The sequence below is a fragment of the Danio rerio genome, chromosome 13 (assembly GCF_052040795.2).
Source record: "Danio rerio strain M-AB ecotype USA chromosome 13, GRCz13ab, whole genome shotgun sequence".
NCBI classification, from domain to species: domain Eukaryota; kingdom Metazoa; phylum Chordata; class Actinopteri; order Cypriniformes; family Danionidae; genus Danio; species Danio rerio.
The window spans coordinates 25092773-25107262 of record NC_141033.1 but is presented as its reverse complement, the minus strand read 5'-3'; the positions used below and the strand labels follow the sequence as shown (position 1 = coordinate 25107262).

General features: G+C 34.8%; 1 protein-coding gene across 2 annotated transcripts in view; it reads right to left on the bottom strand.

Annotated features, from left to right (window-relative positions):
* Positions 1-981: 981 nt before the first annotated feature.
* shld2 (shieldin complex subunit 2) overlaps positions 982-14490 on the bottom strand; it is a 15877-nt gene continuing 2368 nt past the window's right edge. Inside the window, 8 exon segments of one of the 2 annotated variants that reach the window (NM_001145633.2) lie at positions 982-1366; positions 1451-1566; positions 3265-3502; positions 3581-3787; positions 5914-6060; positions 6266-6460; positions 6546-6653; positions 9338-10564. In NM_001145633.2, coding sequence (NP_001139105.1) covers positions 1170-1366; positions 1451-1566; positions 3265-3502; positions 3581-3787; positions 5914-6060; positions 6266-6460; positions 6546-6653; positions 9338-10484 — 2355 coding nt within the window. In that variant the 5' untranslated portion in view covers positions 10485-10564 and the 3' untranslated portion in view covers positions 982-1169. 2 annotated transcript variants of the gene reach the window in all.

The window sequence follows — 14490 nt, the reverse complement described above, 5'->3', positions numbered from 1 at the left end:
AACATGTTTTATACTATAAAGTGTAAAAAAAAATTTCATTATTGACTTTCACAATACAGTCTGAGATTATACTTATTTTATATTTTCATTAACCAACATTGTGGTTTAATTACTAGAAACTTAACAGGAGGCCTTAAAACATTTGGGTGTACATAAGTAGTACACTAAAGGGCCAATATACTCACAACAAAATTCTACTATTTTAGAAGAAAAACATGTATTTCTACCTAACATTTACACCTAAAAATAATCTATAACTTTTCTGTATATGTAGTTTCAATTTGCAAATTTAAGTTCTTCTGGATTTTAAAGATTTGGGTTTGAGCAAAATGTTAATATCGGTTTCATTCTTTAACTGGCTGAACCTTCCAAATTATGTAAAGTATTATTACTTAGTGCATATTTAGAGCATTTTTTTATCTCCAGAAAATGAAAATTGGTCAGATGACAAATGTTTGCATTTGCTGTGGTAAAGATTATTTTACCAATTCATCTTCTTAAGTTAAAACATTATTATTTTGTTGTCTAAAATGTACAGTTGAAGTCAGAATTATTAGCCCCCCAGAATTATTTGCCACCCTGTTTAATTTTTCCCCAATTTCTGTTTAAGGGAGAGAAGATTTTTTAAACACATTTCTGAACATAATAGTTTTAGTAACTCATTTCTAAAAACTTATTTATTTTATCCTTACCATGATGAGTAAATAATATTTGACTAGATCTTTTTCAAGACACTTCTATACAGCTTAAAGTGACATTTAAAGGCTTAACTAGGTTAAAAAGGTTAACTAGGCATGTTAGGGTAATTAGGCAAGTTATTGTATAACAATGGTTTGTTCTGTAGACAATCGAAAACAGATTGTATGGGAGTCTTTGCCATAATTAGGTAAAGACAATAATTACAAGACAATGAAAGTGTTTTAGACATGATTGCATGCATATCAGCCTGTTGTTAGAGACCCCAACACCAAAAAAATGACCTTTTATAATGCATAGTAGAAGCCCTTTAATAATGTTTATTAGCATTAGCAACATTTAAAAATAAAAAGCATCATCCACCCATCCTTTTTATACAACAATTTATCCAGGGCCAGGATAATACACGTTTTTAAAAATTCAGACAGTTTAATCATTGTCAGTAAAAATAGACCGCATCATCTGAATAGACATCATGTCTCAGGTGAGCTGAAGTCTAACAATAAAAAGTTCTGAATGACAGGAATGCTGTTTTCATCACACTGGAAATGGCTTCGGACAGTCAGGAGAAATGTGTTCTTCATGGGGTTCAGTATGGAGCTAATCCTGTTAGCTACTACCTGGATGAACCTCACTTCAGATGCTGGGGCTAGGAACAAACAGAATAATGCTGCTTAAATTAACAATAAGAAAATGCAACAACATACAAACACATGGCATTGCTTGAAAAGAGGGAAAAGAAGAATTAGCTCACCAACAGACTTATGTAGTCTATCTGGGGGTGTGTTCAGAAGGATCTTCTGCACTAGAGCAGGAGGGACTTGCACACAGATTTGATCACCTCCAGCTCTCACCATTAAAACAACAGATCTAGAAAGACAAGTCATGTCATGATCTAGACTAAGGAACTGGGTAACTTTTTCCACCAGACTAATAGAAAGCTGAAAAATATGAAAAACATTAGGTTTTATTTCTATTATGTTACAACATGTTTTAGCACATAACATACTGCTAACATTTCACTAGCATGATTAACATTTTGCTAGTATGTTTTAGCATGAGATTTAGCTTGTTGCTAGCAAAACTGATAACATTTCTGCATGTTTAGCACATTATATATTGCTACTTTGTCACTTAAATGATTACCACAATTTCTAGTATGTTTTAGCATGACAATTAGTTTGTTGCTAGCATGATTTTAGCCATGCTGATAACATTTTAGCACATACTGTATAGCTTATGACTAATGTCACTAGTAGGAATAACATGTACACATTTTATTATCAGCGACAAATTGTTTATTTTAACATTAGATAATATTTAACCCAGGTGCACTGTTCAAATGCACTACCCTTTTGTTATATTATGGATGAAGGCATCCACTGAATTAAACGGCTGTAAAAATGCATTATATATATATATATATATATATATATATATATATATATATATATATATATATATATATATATATATATATATATAAATAATTTTTTTTTCTCAATTTATTCTGCACGAAACTGTTAATCAACCCCAGTGCTGATAAAAATTAAATGTTTAAAAAATACAGGATTTTAACTCTTTTGTTGCCCCATTGACTTCCATTATAACCACATTTGATGGTGCATAAATACACAGTCTTTGGTTTTATGTACTCCATGTAGTTCTGAGAGCGGAGATGCATATTTTGATTTTTTCAGTCACATAAAGGTAAGTGCGCAAAGGTCACTCACACATATACACACACTTTAACTTGCTGTTATTTTAAATCCAGAAACTAAGCTTTTTCGCACAGACCTATCTAAAGGGTTAATGGTGCCAACTGATGATCAACAGTAGAAATTACCAATTTTACCTCTTCCCAACCTGAAAATCCACCAACAACCAAAACGCATGATTATATGCTGTCATGGTTTTGTAATAAAAAAAAACGTGGTTATAATGCAAGTCAATGGGGCAAAAACAGCCACCAACAGGAAATTAGGAAACAACAACTAAAATTAATGAAAAACAATGCATCAAAGGCAATGTTGTTTCACATGTCCAAGACTTTGATAAAAAGTCTGCTTTTTCCACCAAATCAGTGACATCATTTATGAATTTGGCATTTAAAGAGTTAAAATCATGTAAGTTTTAAAGCATTTGGCAAATTTGATCAGGACTGAAGTTGATTTATCAAATTTATGCAAAAAAAATTATCTAATGCGTTTTCACAGCAGTTAAATTCAGTGTAAGTTTTCATCCATAACATAACTAAAGGGTAGTAAATTTGCCCAGTGTATTGTTGAGTTAAGAAAGTAAAAAAAAAATCAAAGCATTTTCTTAAAATATTTGTCACCAAAAACCCTACTGCTAGCTGAAACACAGAAAATGTTATGGCCAAATTAAGACTCAAAATCACCCCAGAGTGGATGAAAACATCCCCGACAGTATACAGTATAAAGGTTAAACTAAATATCATTTAAGTTTGACTGAAACTATGACTTATCTCTCAAATTCACTAATGTAAAAAAAATACATATGAATGTATAGCTAAAGAAATATAACAAAACAGACATAGGACCAGACCTATAGTAGCGGCGCACTCCTGTATGTGGTAGGCAAGGGTAACAGGGTCTGTATATGCCGTTTTCATCTGTCTCCAGCTCTGCAGAGCACTGGCTGCATCCAGCAAAAGTGACATCACCAGAGACAACACCTATGATGCCCTCCAAGGTTGTGCTGCCATTTATTAACAGCGAAGCCTCCTGGGACGGACTGGTCTGGAACTGGAAAGCTGTGATTTTAACTTTCAGTTCGACATCACCTAATGAGTACATAAACAAGAGAGTCTTAATGAAACTATGATTAGTTACACTAATGGGACGTAAATAAAATGTCGTACCAGAGTATTTCTGAGACAGGAGTGTGCTGAGATCAATCTCAAAGCAACTAGCAGTCCTTTGAGAGCAGACAGTGTTGTAAAACTCCTTGCATCGACTGTCATCAGGAAAAAGAGGCTGACAGGTGCCCCACGGAGTCGAATGCAGCTCTAGCAAGCCTGAGGTCACGTCCTGTCTGACTAGCAGCATCCTGAATTCCCACACAGAATCTGTGAGGTGCATTAACAATTCAGATGAGGCATATTAATACAATTAATTCCAGAATTTGTAACATTGCTAGCATGTCTCTAAAATTTCTTTTCACAAGGTTTATAGCAAGTGTTAACATTATTCTACCATGTCACTAGCATGATTAACATGTTGCTAGCATTCTTTTGCAGAATGTAGCACTGCCCCCAGGTTTCTAGCATGATTTAGCATGATGTAAAACTGTCTCCATATTAACGTTTCTAGCATGTTTTAACATGTTTTTCAAAAAGTTAAAGATTATGTTTTAGCACATTGCTAGCATGTTTATTGCAAATATTAACATTATGTTATGTCGCAAGCATTATTAACATGTTGCTAGCATATTTTAACACAATGCAACCCTGCTTTACATTAACATATTTCTAACATGATTTAACATATTAGCATGCTTTAGCATGATGTTAAACTGTCTCCATATTAACGTTTTTAGTATGTTTTTTTTTAATATTAAAGATTGCTAACGTTTTAGCACATTGCTAGCATGTTTATAACAAGTAGGTCCATTAATATGCAATTATGTCACAGCATGAATAACATGTTGTTAGCATATTTTAACACAATGTAACCCGACCTTTATATTAACATGTTTCCAGTATGTTTTTCCACACGATTTAAGACTGTTAGCTTGGTAACAAATAGCTAGCATGTTTATTGCATGTATTATCACTATGCTAGTATGTCACTAGCATAGAATAACATGCCTCCAAATTAACATTTCTATTTTCTAATTTATTTTATTAGGTTTTTACATGGAATATCAACTACAACATTCAAGCTATGAATGACCTTCCATGTTGTTGCTAACTCTACTCCAAATAAACACTTCCCTCCCTCAACAGCCTATAACTTCCCATTGAAAATGCATCAAAAGAGGGTGGAGAGACATGTTTCCACTTTTAAAGCATGAGATGTCTCACTAGCAAAGTAGTAAAAGCTAAAGCCTTTCGGATCATTACTGAAAGGTTAGCATCTGCTGCCACACAAAAATGGCCAGAAGTGGATTTGTATGCAGATCTATGCCAAACGCATCTTTCAAAGTTTTAAATATTTTAGTCCAATAATCGAATAATTTAGGGCAAGATAGAAAATAAAACACACTACTAGCATGTTTACAGTACAGCAAGTATTACAATTATGGTAGTATGTAATTAACATATAGTATATGATTAACATATTGCTAGCATACCTTAGCACATGTACTGTCACAATGCCTCCATGCCGACGTTTCTTGCATTATTTAACATGTAAGCATGTCTTTCGCATTATGTAAAACACTTTCTCCGTATAAACATGTTTCTAGCATGGTTTTACAAGGTTTAAGATTGCTAATGTTTTACCACATTGCTGGCATGTTTATAGCAATAAATAGCATTATGCTGTTATGTAACTAGCATGACTAACATGTTTCTAACATGATTTAACACGTTGTCTTCATATTAAGATGTTTCTAGCATGTTTGTTTACAAAATATAAATATTCATTCATTTTCTTTTCGGCTTAGTCCCTTTCATAACCTGGGGTCACCACAGCGGAATAAACTGCCAACTTATCCAGCATATGCTTTACGCAGTGGATGCCCTTCCAGCTGCAACCCATCACTGGGAAACATCTATACACACTCACACACACATACTCTACGGACAATTTAGCCTACCCAATTCACCTACACCACATGTCTTTGGACTTGTGAGGGAAACTGGAGCACCTGGAGGAAACCCACGCAAACACAAGATGAACATGCAAACTCCATACAGAAATGCCAACTGACCCAGCCAAGGCTCAAACCAGCGACCTTCTTGCTGTGAGGCGACCGTGCTACCCACTGCACCGCCGTGCAGCCCAAAATTTAAATAGATAAAATAATAATAATAAACCAATAAAACAAGACATTTAAAAATATACATTTTAGTTAGAATAATAACTAAATTTAATATTATATTTCACCAATTTAAAATATTATTTTTAAGAAAAAAAAGTAAAATTAAATATTAAAAAGAAATATTTATAAATGAAATTGATTAAACGTTTGCTAAAGTCCCCTAGTGGGCTTTGGCCTATGCTTAAGATTCACTGCTTTATAAAACACCTTTGTTCCTCTCCAAACGCTGCAGCCATGAGAGAGCAGCTCCCCAAAGTATGACAGCTCCCTGCTGGCCATCTCCTTGCTCCACAGTCAAAATTGCTTTCAACACACCTCCAGCTCTGGATATTCCCTCTGCCTCATCACGCCATGCTAAAACCCAGAAAAACTGAATTATGCAACAAAAATGTAATTGATACCCTTTAAGATGTGACTGTTAAGTAAGTAATGCAGCTAAAAATGGTAAAGTTCGTGGACCAATTGTTAAAGTTTGTGTCCCTCTCAACCATACTTTCACTGTCCACTACGGTATTCAAATTACTATACAATCTGAAATACTTAACTGCAATAAAATTACCTGTGATTAATTTGCTGTGTTTAACCTTCAGCAGAGCATGAACCAGTGTGTCTGGTCGTAATGCTCCAAGGCGGATGAAAGAGATGGAGTGCAAATCCTGAGGCTTGTGAGGAGGCAGAGACACCAACAGGGGGCGCTTCTCACACAGATGAGTACACAGCGTTCTCAATGAGTGACTGTTCAAATTCTGTGGAGCTACACAAGATCTGCATTACAAAAGCAGGACTTTACATCTTTTATCCAGACAAAATAGCCCCATTAGTGATTAGATTTTGGTTACCGACTGGAATACGCTCTCTTGTGACCTGTCCTAAATTCAGCAGCTTGCTGGTGAAAGAGGACTGCAGGACAGTCTCAGCTTTCCACTTGTCAATGTGCACCGCTACATCTGCCAATGTAAAAAAAAAGAAAGGTAAATCAACAGACATTTATTCACTTTTCACATTTCAGGAGTGTTTTTCAACCACATATCCTTCTTCTTTTAAGATGAGTCACTTCTGTTCTGGATATACTGGTATTGGTTGAGCTGATCCACCATAGTTGGCCTTACAGGTCATTTATCTCAGAGGATCATCCTGATATACTTGTTTTGTTGCTTACTGGTACATTTTTATATTCATACTCCTTCTGCTGACAATGGTTTCTTTAAATGTATGCATTCTACAAGTTCAGTGAAGGCTACATACATTTTATTTCCCAGTTAAGACATAACAAAGACGTAAAGGTTAGATTTTTAAATAGATAATGTGGTCTAAATATTTGTGGACCCCATTGTATATTATAGGTTTACAGTATGTGGTTGGTTGAGTCTCTTCTGATCACTGCAAGGCTGGATTTGTTTGACACAAATAATAATAATACATTCCTGTAAAAGGCAAAACAGCATCATTATTCAGTCTTTACTGTCAAGCTATCTTTCACAAAGTCAAAAATTATTTATATATTTATATGTATTTGTACTATTTATCAATGTTATTAATAATTATAAAACATTCTTAGATTAGAAAATTGTGCAGCTTACAGAAATTAAGATGATAATATAGAAAATATCAGCATTTATTTAAAAAGAGAAATTTTTATTCAGTCTATTTTGATCAACTTAAATGGGACCAATTATGCCACTTTTTACAAGATGTAGAATCAGTCTCTGGCGTTCTTAAAGTGTGTATGTGACATTTTAGTTTAAATGACCCAGCAGAAAACTTTTTATAGCTTTTAAAAGTATAAATTTTAATACTTTAATGTTTTAAATTTAAATGAGTTTGTGTTCCAGGCAGAGAAACAAATGCCTATACTGCTTCACACTCAGGGCTGTGTATATGATAATGAGTCAGAGATTGTCACTAATAAGTGGGACTTTCCCTCTATGATTATGTGTACAACCCATACAAGAAGTGTGGTTATAAAAAATATAATGGATTAAATATTTTCATTAGGGGCTGGTTATATTCTCACACTGTAGCCACACAATTGTTTAAATGCCACCTAAACAGGATTTTTGCATAGTAGGTCCCCTTTAATGCATCCATGGTTATAGGCCTGTTACAATACCTTTTTTTTGTTAAACGATATATTATACCAAAATATATTGCGATAAACAACATTTATGTCATTTTAGGACCATTTTATTCCCCTCAATATATAGACAATTTCAATGTGGTCATGGCATTGGCCCATGAACATTTCCTGCTTGCTATCACACTATTTCATAACTGTAACAAGAGGCAATTCAATCATAGCTTAATGTTAAAACAGCTATCATAACATTGTCTATTATTATGTGTCTCTTTTTGGATTGTCTGAAGGTATAGAAATAAAAAATGTGAAACAGGAAATACATTGGGACCATTGTTTTTGTTTACAACATTTTCCCCTTCATTAATCTGGGGTCGCCACAGCGGAATGAACCGCCAACTTTTCCAGCATATGTTTTACCCTGCAGATGCACTTCTAGCTGCAAGCCATCACTGGAAAACATCCACACACACTCATTCACTACGGACAATTCACCTACTTTATACCACATGTTTTTGGACTTGTGAGGAAAACCAGAGCACCCAGAGGAAACCCACGCGGAACTAGGGGAGAACATGCGAACTCCACACAGAAATGCCTACTCACCCAGCCGGGGCTCAAACCAGCAAGCTTCTTGCTGTGAGGCATTTTGCTACCCACTGTGCCACAGTGCTGCCCGTATGTGTGTGTGTGTGTTCCCCAATTTCTGTTTAACGGGAAGAAGATTTTTTCAACACATTTCTAAACATGATAGTTTTAATTAACTCATATCTAATAATGAATTTATTTGATCTTTAATCATCATGATCATATTTTACTAAATATTTTTTCAGGCACTTCTATACAGCTTAGAGTGACATTTAAAGGCTTAAATAGGGTAATTAGGTTAACTAGGCAGGTTAGGGTAATTAGGCAAGTTACTGGATAACGTTTGTTTGTTCTGTAGACTATCGGACAAATATAATAATTTTGTCACTAAAATGGTAAAAAAATAAAAATTAAAAACTGCTTTTAATCTAGCAGAAAAAAAAAACAAATAAGAATTTTTCCAGAAAAAAAAATATTATCAGACATACTTTGAAAATTTCCTTGCTCTGTTAAACATCATTTGGGAAATATTTAAAAATTAAGAAATTCAATTAAAAAATTGAAGGGGGCTAATAATTTTGACTTCAACTGTGTATATATATAATTTAAATGCATTTGATCGTTCTGTGGGCAAATATGACATAAATATGAATCATTATGTAGATTTTTAAATGTCTAGGTATATACCTTAAATAAATAAATCATGTTTTCAATTGGAGCTTTTATATTGCTGTATTTTTAATTATATTTGTTCTGCATAAATTCTCCCTATAGTGGCAATAATCATAAAATGCGGTTCCATCTACTTTTTTCAGCATGAGTTACTCAATTTCCCAGTGCATAGTACATTTGGATGTTCACTTAAAATCTTTGTTAAGCCTTTATGATATAAAAATTAATATACAAAAAAATAATAGATGTAAGAATCGAATATAAATTGTGTTAATTTGTAGATCTTGGTTGTTTCACCTGTAATTAGCAGAATATCTCCTGGATAAACTGTCAGGGCCCAAAAGGCAGATGTCCGCCATAAAACCACCTTCATCTCTACATCTGATTGGTCAGTGACAATCAGCGTTGCTAGAGGTACGCTGGTACCAGCAGAAGCTCCGGTTTTCACCTTGACCTCTTTTAAGTGGCATGGATGCACCACAGCCACCAAGATAGCATACCGTACACCATGTGTCGTACACCTGGCCAGCAGGGTTGTAGGACCACACAGAGGGGCAACAACGGTTTTTGTCCTCTGATCTGTTTCTTTGGTTTTACACACAGTCTGAGAGAACTTCATCTTTTTAGCAGCAGAGGGACCAGATGATGACTGTGCAGTTGAAGTTGGAGAATCACTAATAAGCCCAACATCTTCCTGATTCACAGGTTTTTCAGATATAGCATTGCCCTGAGAGCAGAGGATGCCTTCAGATGTAATTTCCAGAATCAGCCCTCTCTCCTGCTGTCTTTGGCTCAGACTGTCATACTCTCCTGAGCTTTGCAAAGTTCCCCCCAAACCTCTTTCTTCAGGACTGACTGCAGGACTGTACAACTCTGGGGAACTCTCAGAGGCTGAGGGTGTTTGTTTAGGAGGGGTGTGTGGAAAACCGAAAAGAAAGTCTTCAAGGAGTCCAGAAGTTGAACATTGAGACACTCTACTTCGAAGAAGCAAAGCTTGAGACTTTGTCCATGAACTCAGATACTCAGTCTCAGTGGAAACTGGTGACCTGGGCCTTCCATCTCTACTCTGTCCAGCTGAAGAAGAGAAGCAACTATCAAGATATTCTGTCACTAATACAGGACACAACTCCTCTTCTTCAACAGATTCTGGCTTTGATTGGCAGCCTGATGGAGTGCTGTCATCCACGGATAATTTGTTTTCTTCTTCACTCCTCTCAGGTAGTTTATCAGAGGTAACAGCAGACTTCAGCCAGTCATTATTCTCGACACCAGACTCATCATCTGTTTGGGCCTCTCCAGTTGTGTGTTTGGGAATCAGCTGACCTTGACTCCAAGTGAAGTCCATTGTTGTCCAGTGTTTGGCCGCTCTGTCCTGCACCTCTACATTGAGGGCTTGGGGACATGGGGCACCCAAAAACACATGAATATTTGGTTTGTTTGCCATCCTGCTCTCCTTGAGTTGGCCCGTTCATATGCATTTTGCCAGATCTTCCCCCATATTTACAGGTAGATCAAGTTTGCCACCTGCATGAAAACAGAAATGCATACTGTTAGCTAAGCAAGCTCTATAGAAATACTGGTAACACTTACTGTAGATCTCTAACACCGGCCAATTATTAGATAACAAACTAATCATGTATGTATTTTACAGCATTTTCATTACCTTTTAAATGTTTAATGTAAAATGTTGATGTTAAATTCATTCATTTATTTATTTTCTTGTCGGCTTAGTCCCTTTATTAATCCGGGGTCGCCACAGCGGAATGAAACGCCAACTTATCCATTACGTTTTTTATGCAGCCGATGCCCTTCCAGCCGCAACCCATCTCTGGGAAACATGCACACACACTCATACACTACGGACAATTTAGCCTACCCAATTCACCTGTACCGCATGTCCTTGGACTGTGGGGAAACAGGAGCACCTGGAAGAAACCCACACGAACGCAGGGAGAACATGCAAACTCCACACAGAAACGCCAACTGAGCCGAGGTTCGAACCAGCGACCCAGCGACCTTCTTGCTGTGAGGCGACAGCACTACCTACTGTGCCACTGCTTCGCCCTTATGTTAAATTAAATGCACTAAATAGATAAATTCTCAATGCATTAACTAAGGTTTATGTTTGTTATAACATTAGTGAAACAAATGAAATTGTCATTAAGTCTAAGGAATAGTTGAGCTAAAATTTATCTATTTTTATTATTTAATATATATTCTCTATTATTTGTTATTATTATTACTAATGTTTAATAATATTTTATTTGCCTTTTTATTATATTTGGTGCAAACTTTCTTAAGTTTTATCACTTGGAAACTATTTAAATAAATCAATTAAAATAATAAGAAAATAATGTGATGAGTGACATTGAGTGTTTATAAATAAATAATGCCAACATTCATATTGATTCAAATGTCCAGTCAAAATATGAATAAAAACTATAATTGTATTTAAATAATTATTATTTTAACTTTAATTAACCCTTTAAAAATTATCAAAAGTGTACATACAATTAGGGGAGGGGGCTAAAATACAGTAAATAACTGTATAAAAGAAAGAGAATTAGGAATTAGGAATACAGTATAAAATCCCACAGCAGGTGGGAACATTTTAATGTGTCTGTGCAAGTATGCATTCCTAAGATCAGTTGTTTTCACTTAGCAAAAGAAGAAAAAAAAACAGTTTATTGAGTGACTCTCCAGAACTATAACCCAACCAGATGATGGGTGTTGCACCATGTGAGCCAATAACAGAGCAGTACTTCTTTTTAAACTAAAGTGTGATTTATTACCAGATCCATTTGCTTCCAGAGATGGTGGCATAGAGGAAAAGTGTGAAGAAAGAAATTACTTTTTACCTGATGGTTACACTGCACAATTTTTTGGAGAGCAAAAATGTTTTTTTAAACCACTGAAAAACTGTTTACTTTTTTTAGACCAACAAAGTGGCCATGGCACCTTGTAAAATACATTAGATTGCTTTTTAACTTAAAAATTAAATGTAGAAACAATATACACTACCGGTTACAAGTTTAGGGTAATTAATTTTTTTATTAAGAAAATTATTCTGTTCATCAAGGAGGCATTTCTTAAAATGGTTAAATATTTAATAAAATTTGAAATAACTACTTTCTTATTGTATGTAGTTTTAAATAAAAGTATTACTCCTGTCATTATTGATTTTATTACTATTACCATTAATAATAATAATAATAATAATTATTATTATTATTATTAGAGTGATTTCTGAAGAATCATGTGACTCTGAAGACAGGAATAATGAAGCTGAAAATTAATCTTTAAAATCACCGGAATAAATGACTAAATTAAATGATAAACTACTTTTGAACAGTTATTTTATAGTGAAATAAAATTTCACATATTTTTGATTAAATAAATGCAGCACTGGTGAGCAGGAAATCTTATTTTAAAACATTTCAAAATCCAACTCACCCCAAACTTTTGACCGGCAGTGTAATAATCAGTATAATTATGTAGTACAGTATCCATTGCTACTGTCCACTTGTTATAATACTCTGTGAGAAAGAAACACACACTATCAAAAGAGCAAAACATTTTTTTTCCCCTGGAAAAGATGTAAAGATGTCCTGCATGAGCTAAATGTATTTCCAGCAGGATTCAATTATAGCAGCCAAAAAAAGACATGACGTAACTCCACATGTCACTGTAACCCCGTGTGAAATACATGATTAAATCTAATTGTCACAAACAAATAAGGCTCTTTTTATTTAAGTCTTATCTGTTAGAGTGCAGAGAGAGAGGGGGAGAGAGCAGAGAACACAGGGTCATTGCCCTTTACCATTCTTTGTTTGTGCCATATTAACAAAAAAAATGTATTTTCAAAGAAACACTAACTATTGCATTTAGTGAATATAAACTACTATACAGTACAAATGCTAGGTTTCTAATAGGAAGCAGAGACTATGCTTGATTTATGAGACCAAGGATGTGAAAGTACTGCATGTGCATCAAAACACCAATAACCCAGACACCAAACTCATCCCTGTCAGCAGGGCTTCAGATGACCTCCAGTGACCTCAACTGAGCAAGAAAAAGCCAGTCTGGATGAGCAAAAACAGAACTAAACCCCTGCCCTTAAACAGGGAAATCAATAGCTTTTGCTACTGTTAGAGAGTGTATGAATGAATATTTGCTAAAGAGGACTACTAAAAATGTTTAGGATATAGATTAGAAAACTATTGTGGTCCTAACATACAACCTGTTAACTTCCAAATTCACATTTAAGTGCATAAAAACAAGCACATAAAAAAATCAGGGAATCGTAATATGTAAAATAAACTTCTGTAAAATTATTTAATTGAAAAGGTATAGAAATACATGTCAGTCTGTTTTTAGGGCAGCATTTAGTGCAAGTGAATAGTCTTTGTTTGTGGCACTTTCTACAAAAATAAATAGTGCAGTCAATGTTCTATTCGTTTACTCACCCTCAAGCCATCCAAGATGCAGATGACTTTGATTTTCTTTAATAGATTCATAATAAATTCTTTAGTAGACATGAAAACATAATTTTAGCAGAAACTGTAGTCCTTGGTGTTTCATATTCACAATTGAATAGCTACCACATTTTGAAAAATTTACAGACATAACTAAATAATACATATATATACTGGGTTCTTTTGAATAGAAACAATCTGACTGTGCAAGAACATGTGACTTACAACATTTTTGCCTTTAATTCAGACTTTAGATGATTGTTGACCCACTTAATGAAGTCTACCAAAGCTGCATTTTAATAGTAATAATGTTGTATATAACGTTTAGTTGCACAGACTGATCATTCTGCTTTATAAGACCTTGTCGACTAAAGAACATTGCCTGAGGGTGAGAAAATGACAGAAAATTATTTTAAATTTTGTCGTAGAAATGTGCTAAAACAACTGCAGTCAGACAAGAGTTAGAGCAAAGCAAAAAGGTAGTTTATTAATATTCCGCAGTATGACACCTGTTACACACACACACACACACACACACACACACACACACACACACACACTAGGGCTGCAAGATCACAATCTCGATACGACCCGATCTTAATTCAGCTTTTTTACGATTCAGCTAATAATATTTTAAAGGTCAGGGGAGATGCAAGGCAGTCGTACAAGTCTTTACGGCAACAATGACATCTTCAATTGGTGTAAAAGTGTCATATACTGTATTTATAAGGTATAATTCACCCAAAAAATGTCATTTCTGTCTTCATGTAATGATGTATTCACGAAATCACAGGTGAGCTGACACACTGTTTGTTTACTATCGAGAATGCGCGCGTGCACGCATGGCGCCTACTTTAGTGAACACAACCTGCATATGCTGTGAATAACAGGTAATGAAGTTGTAAATAACGTTCAGTTTGTTGCACAGAGCGATCGTTTGAGAGCCGTGCGGGAGGTTTGATTTGCACGTGTGTG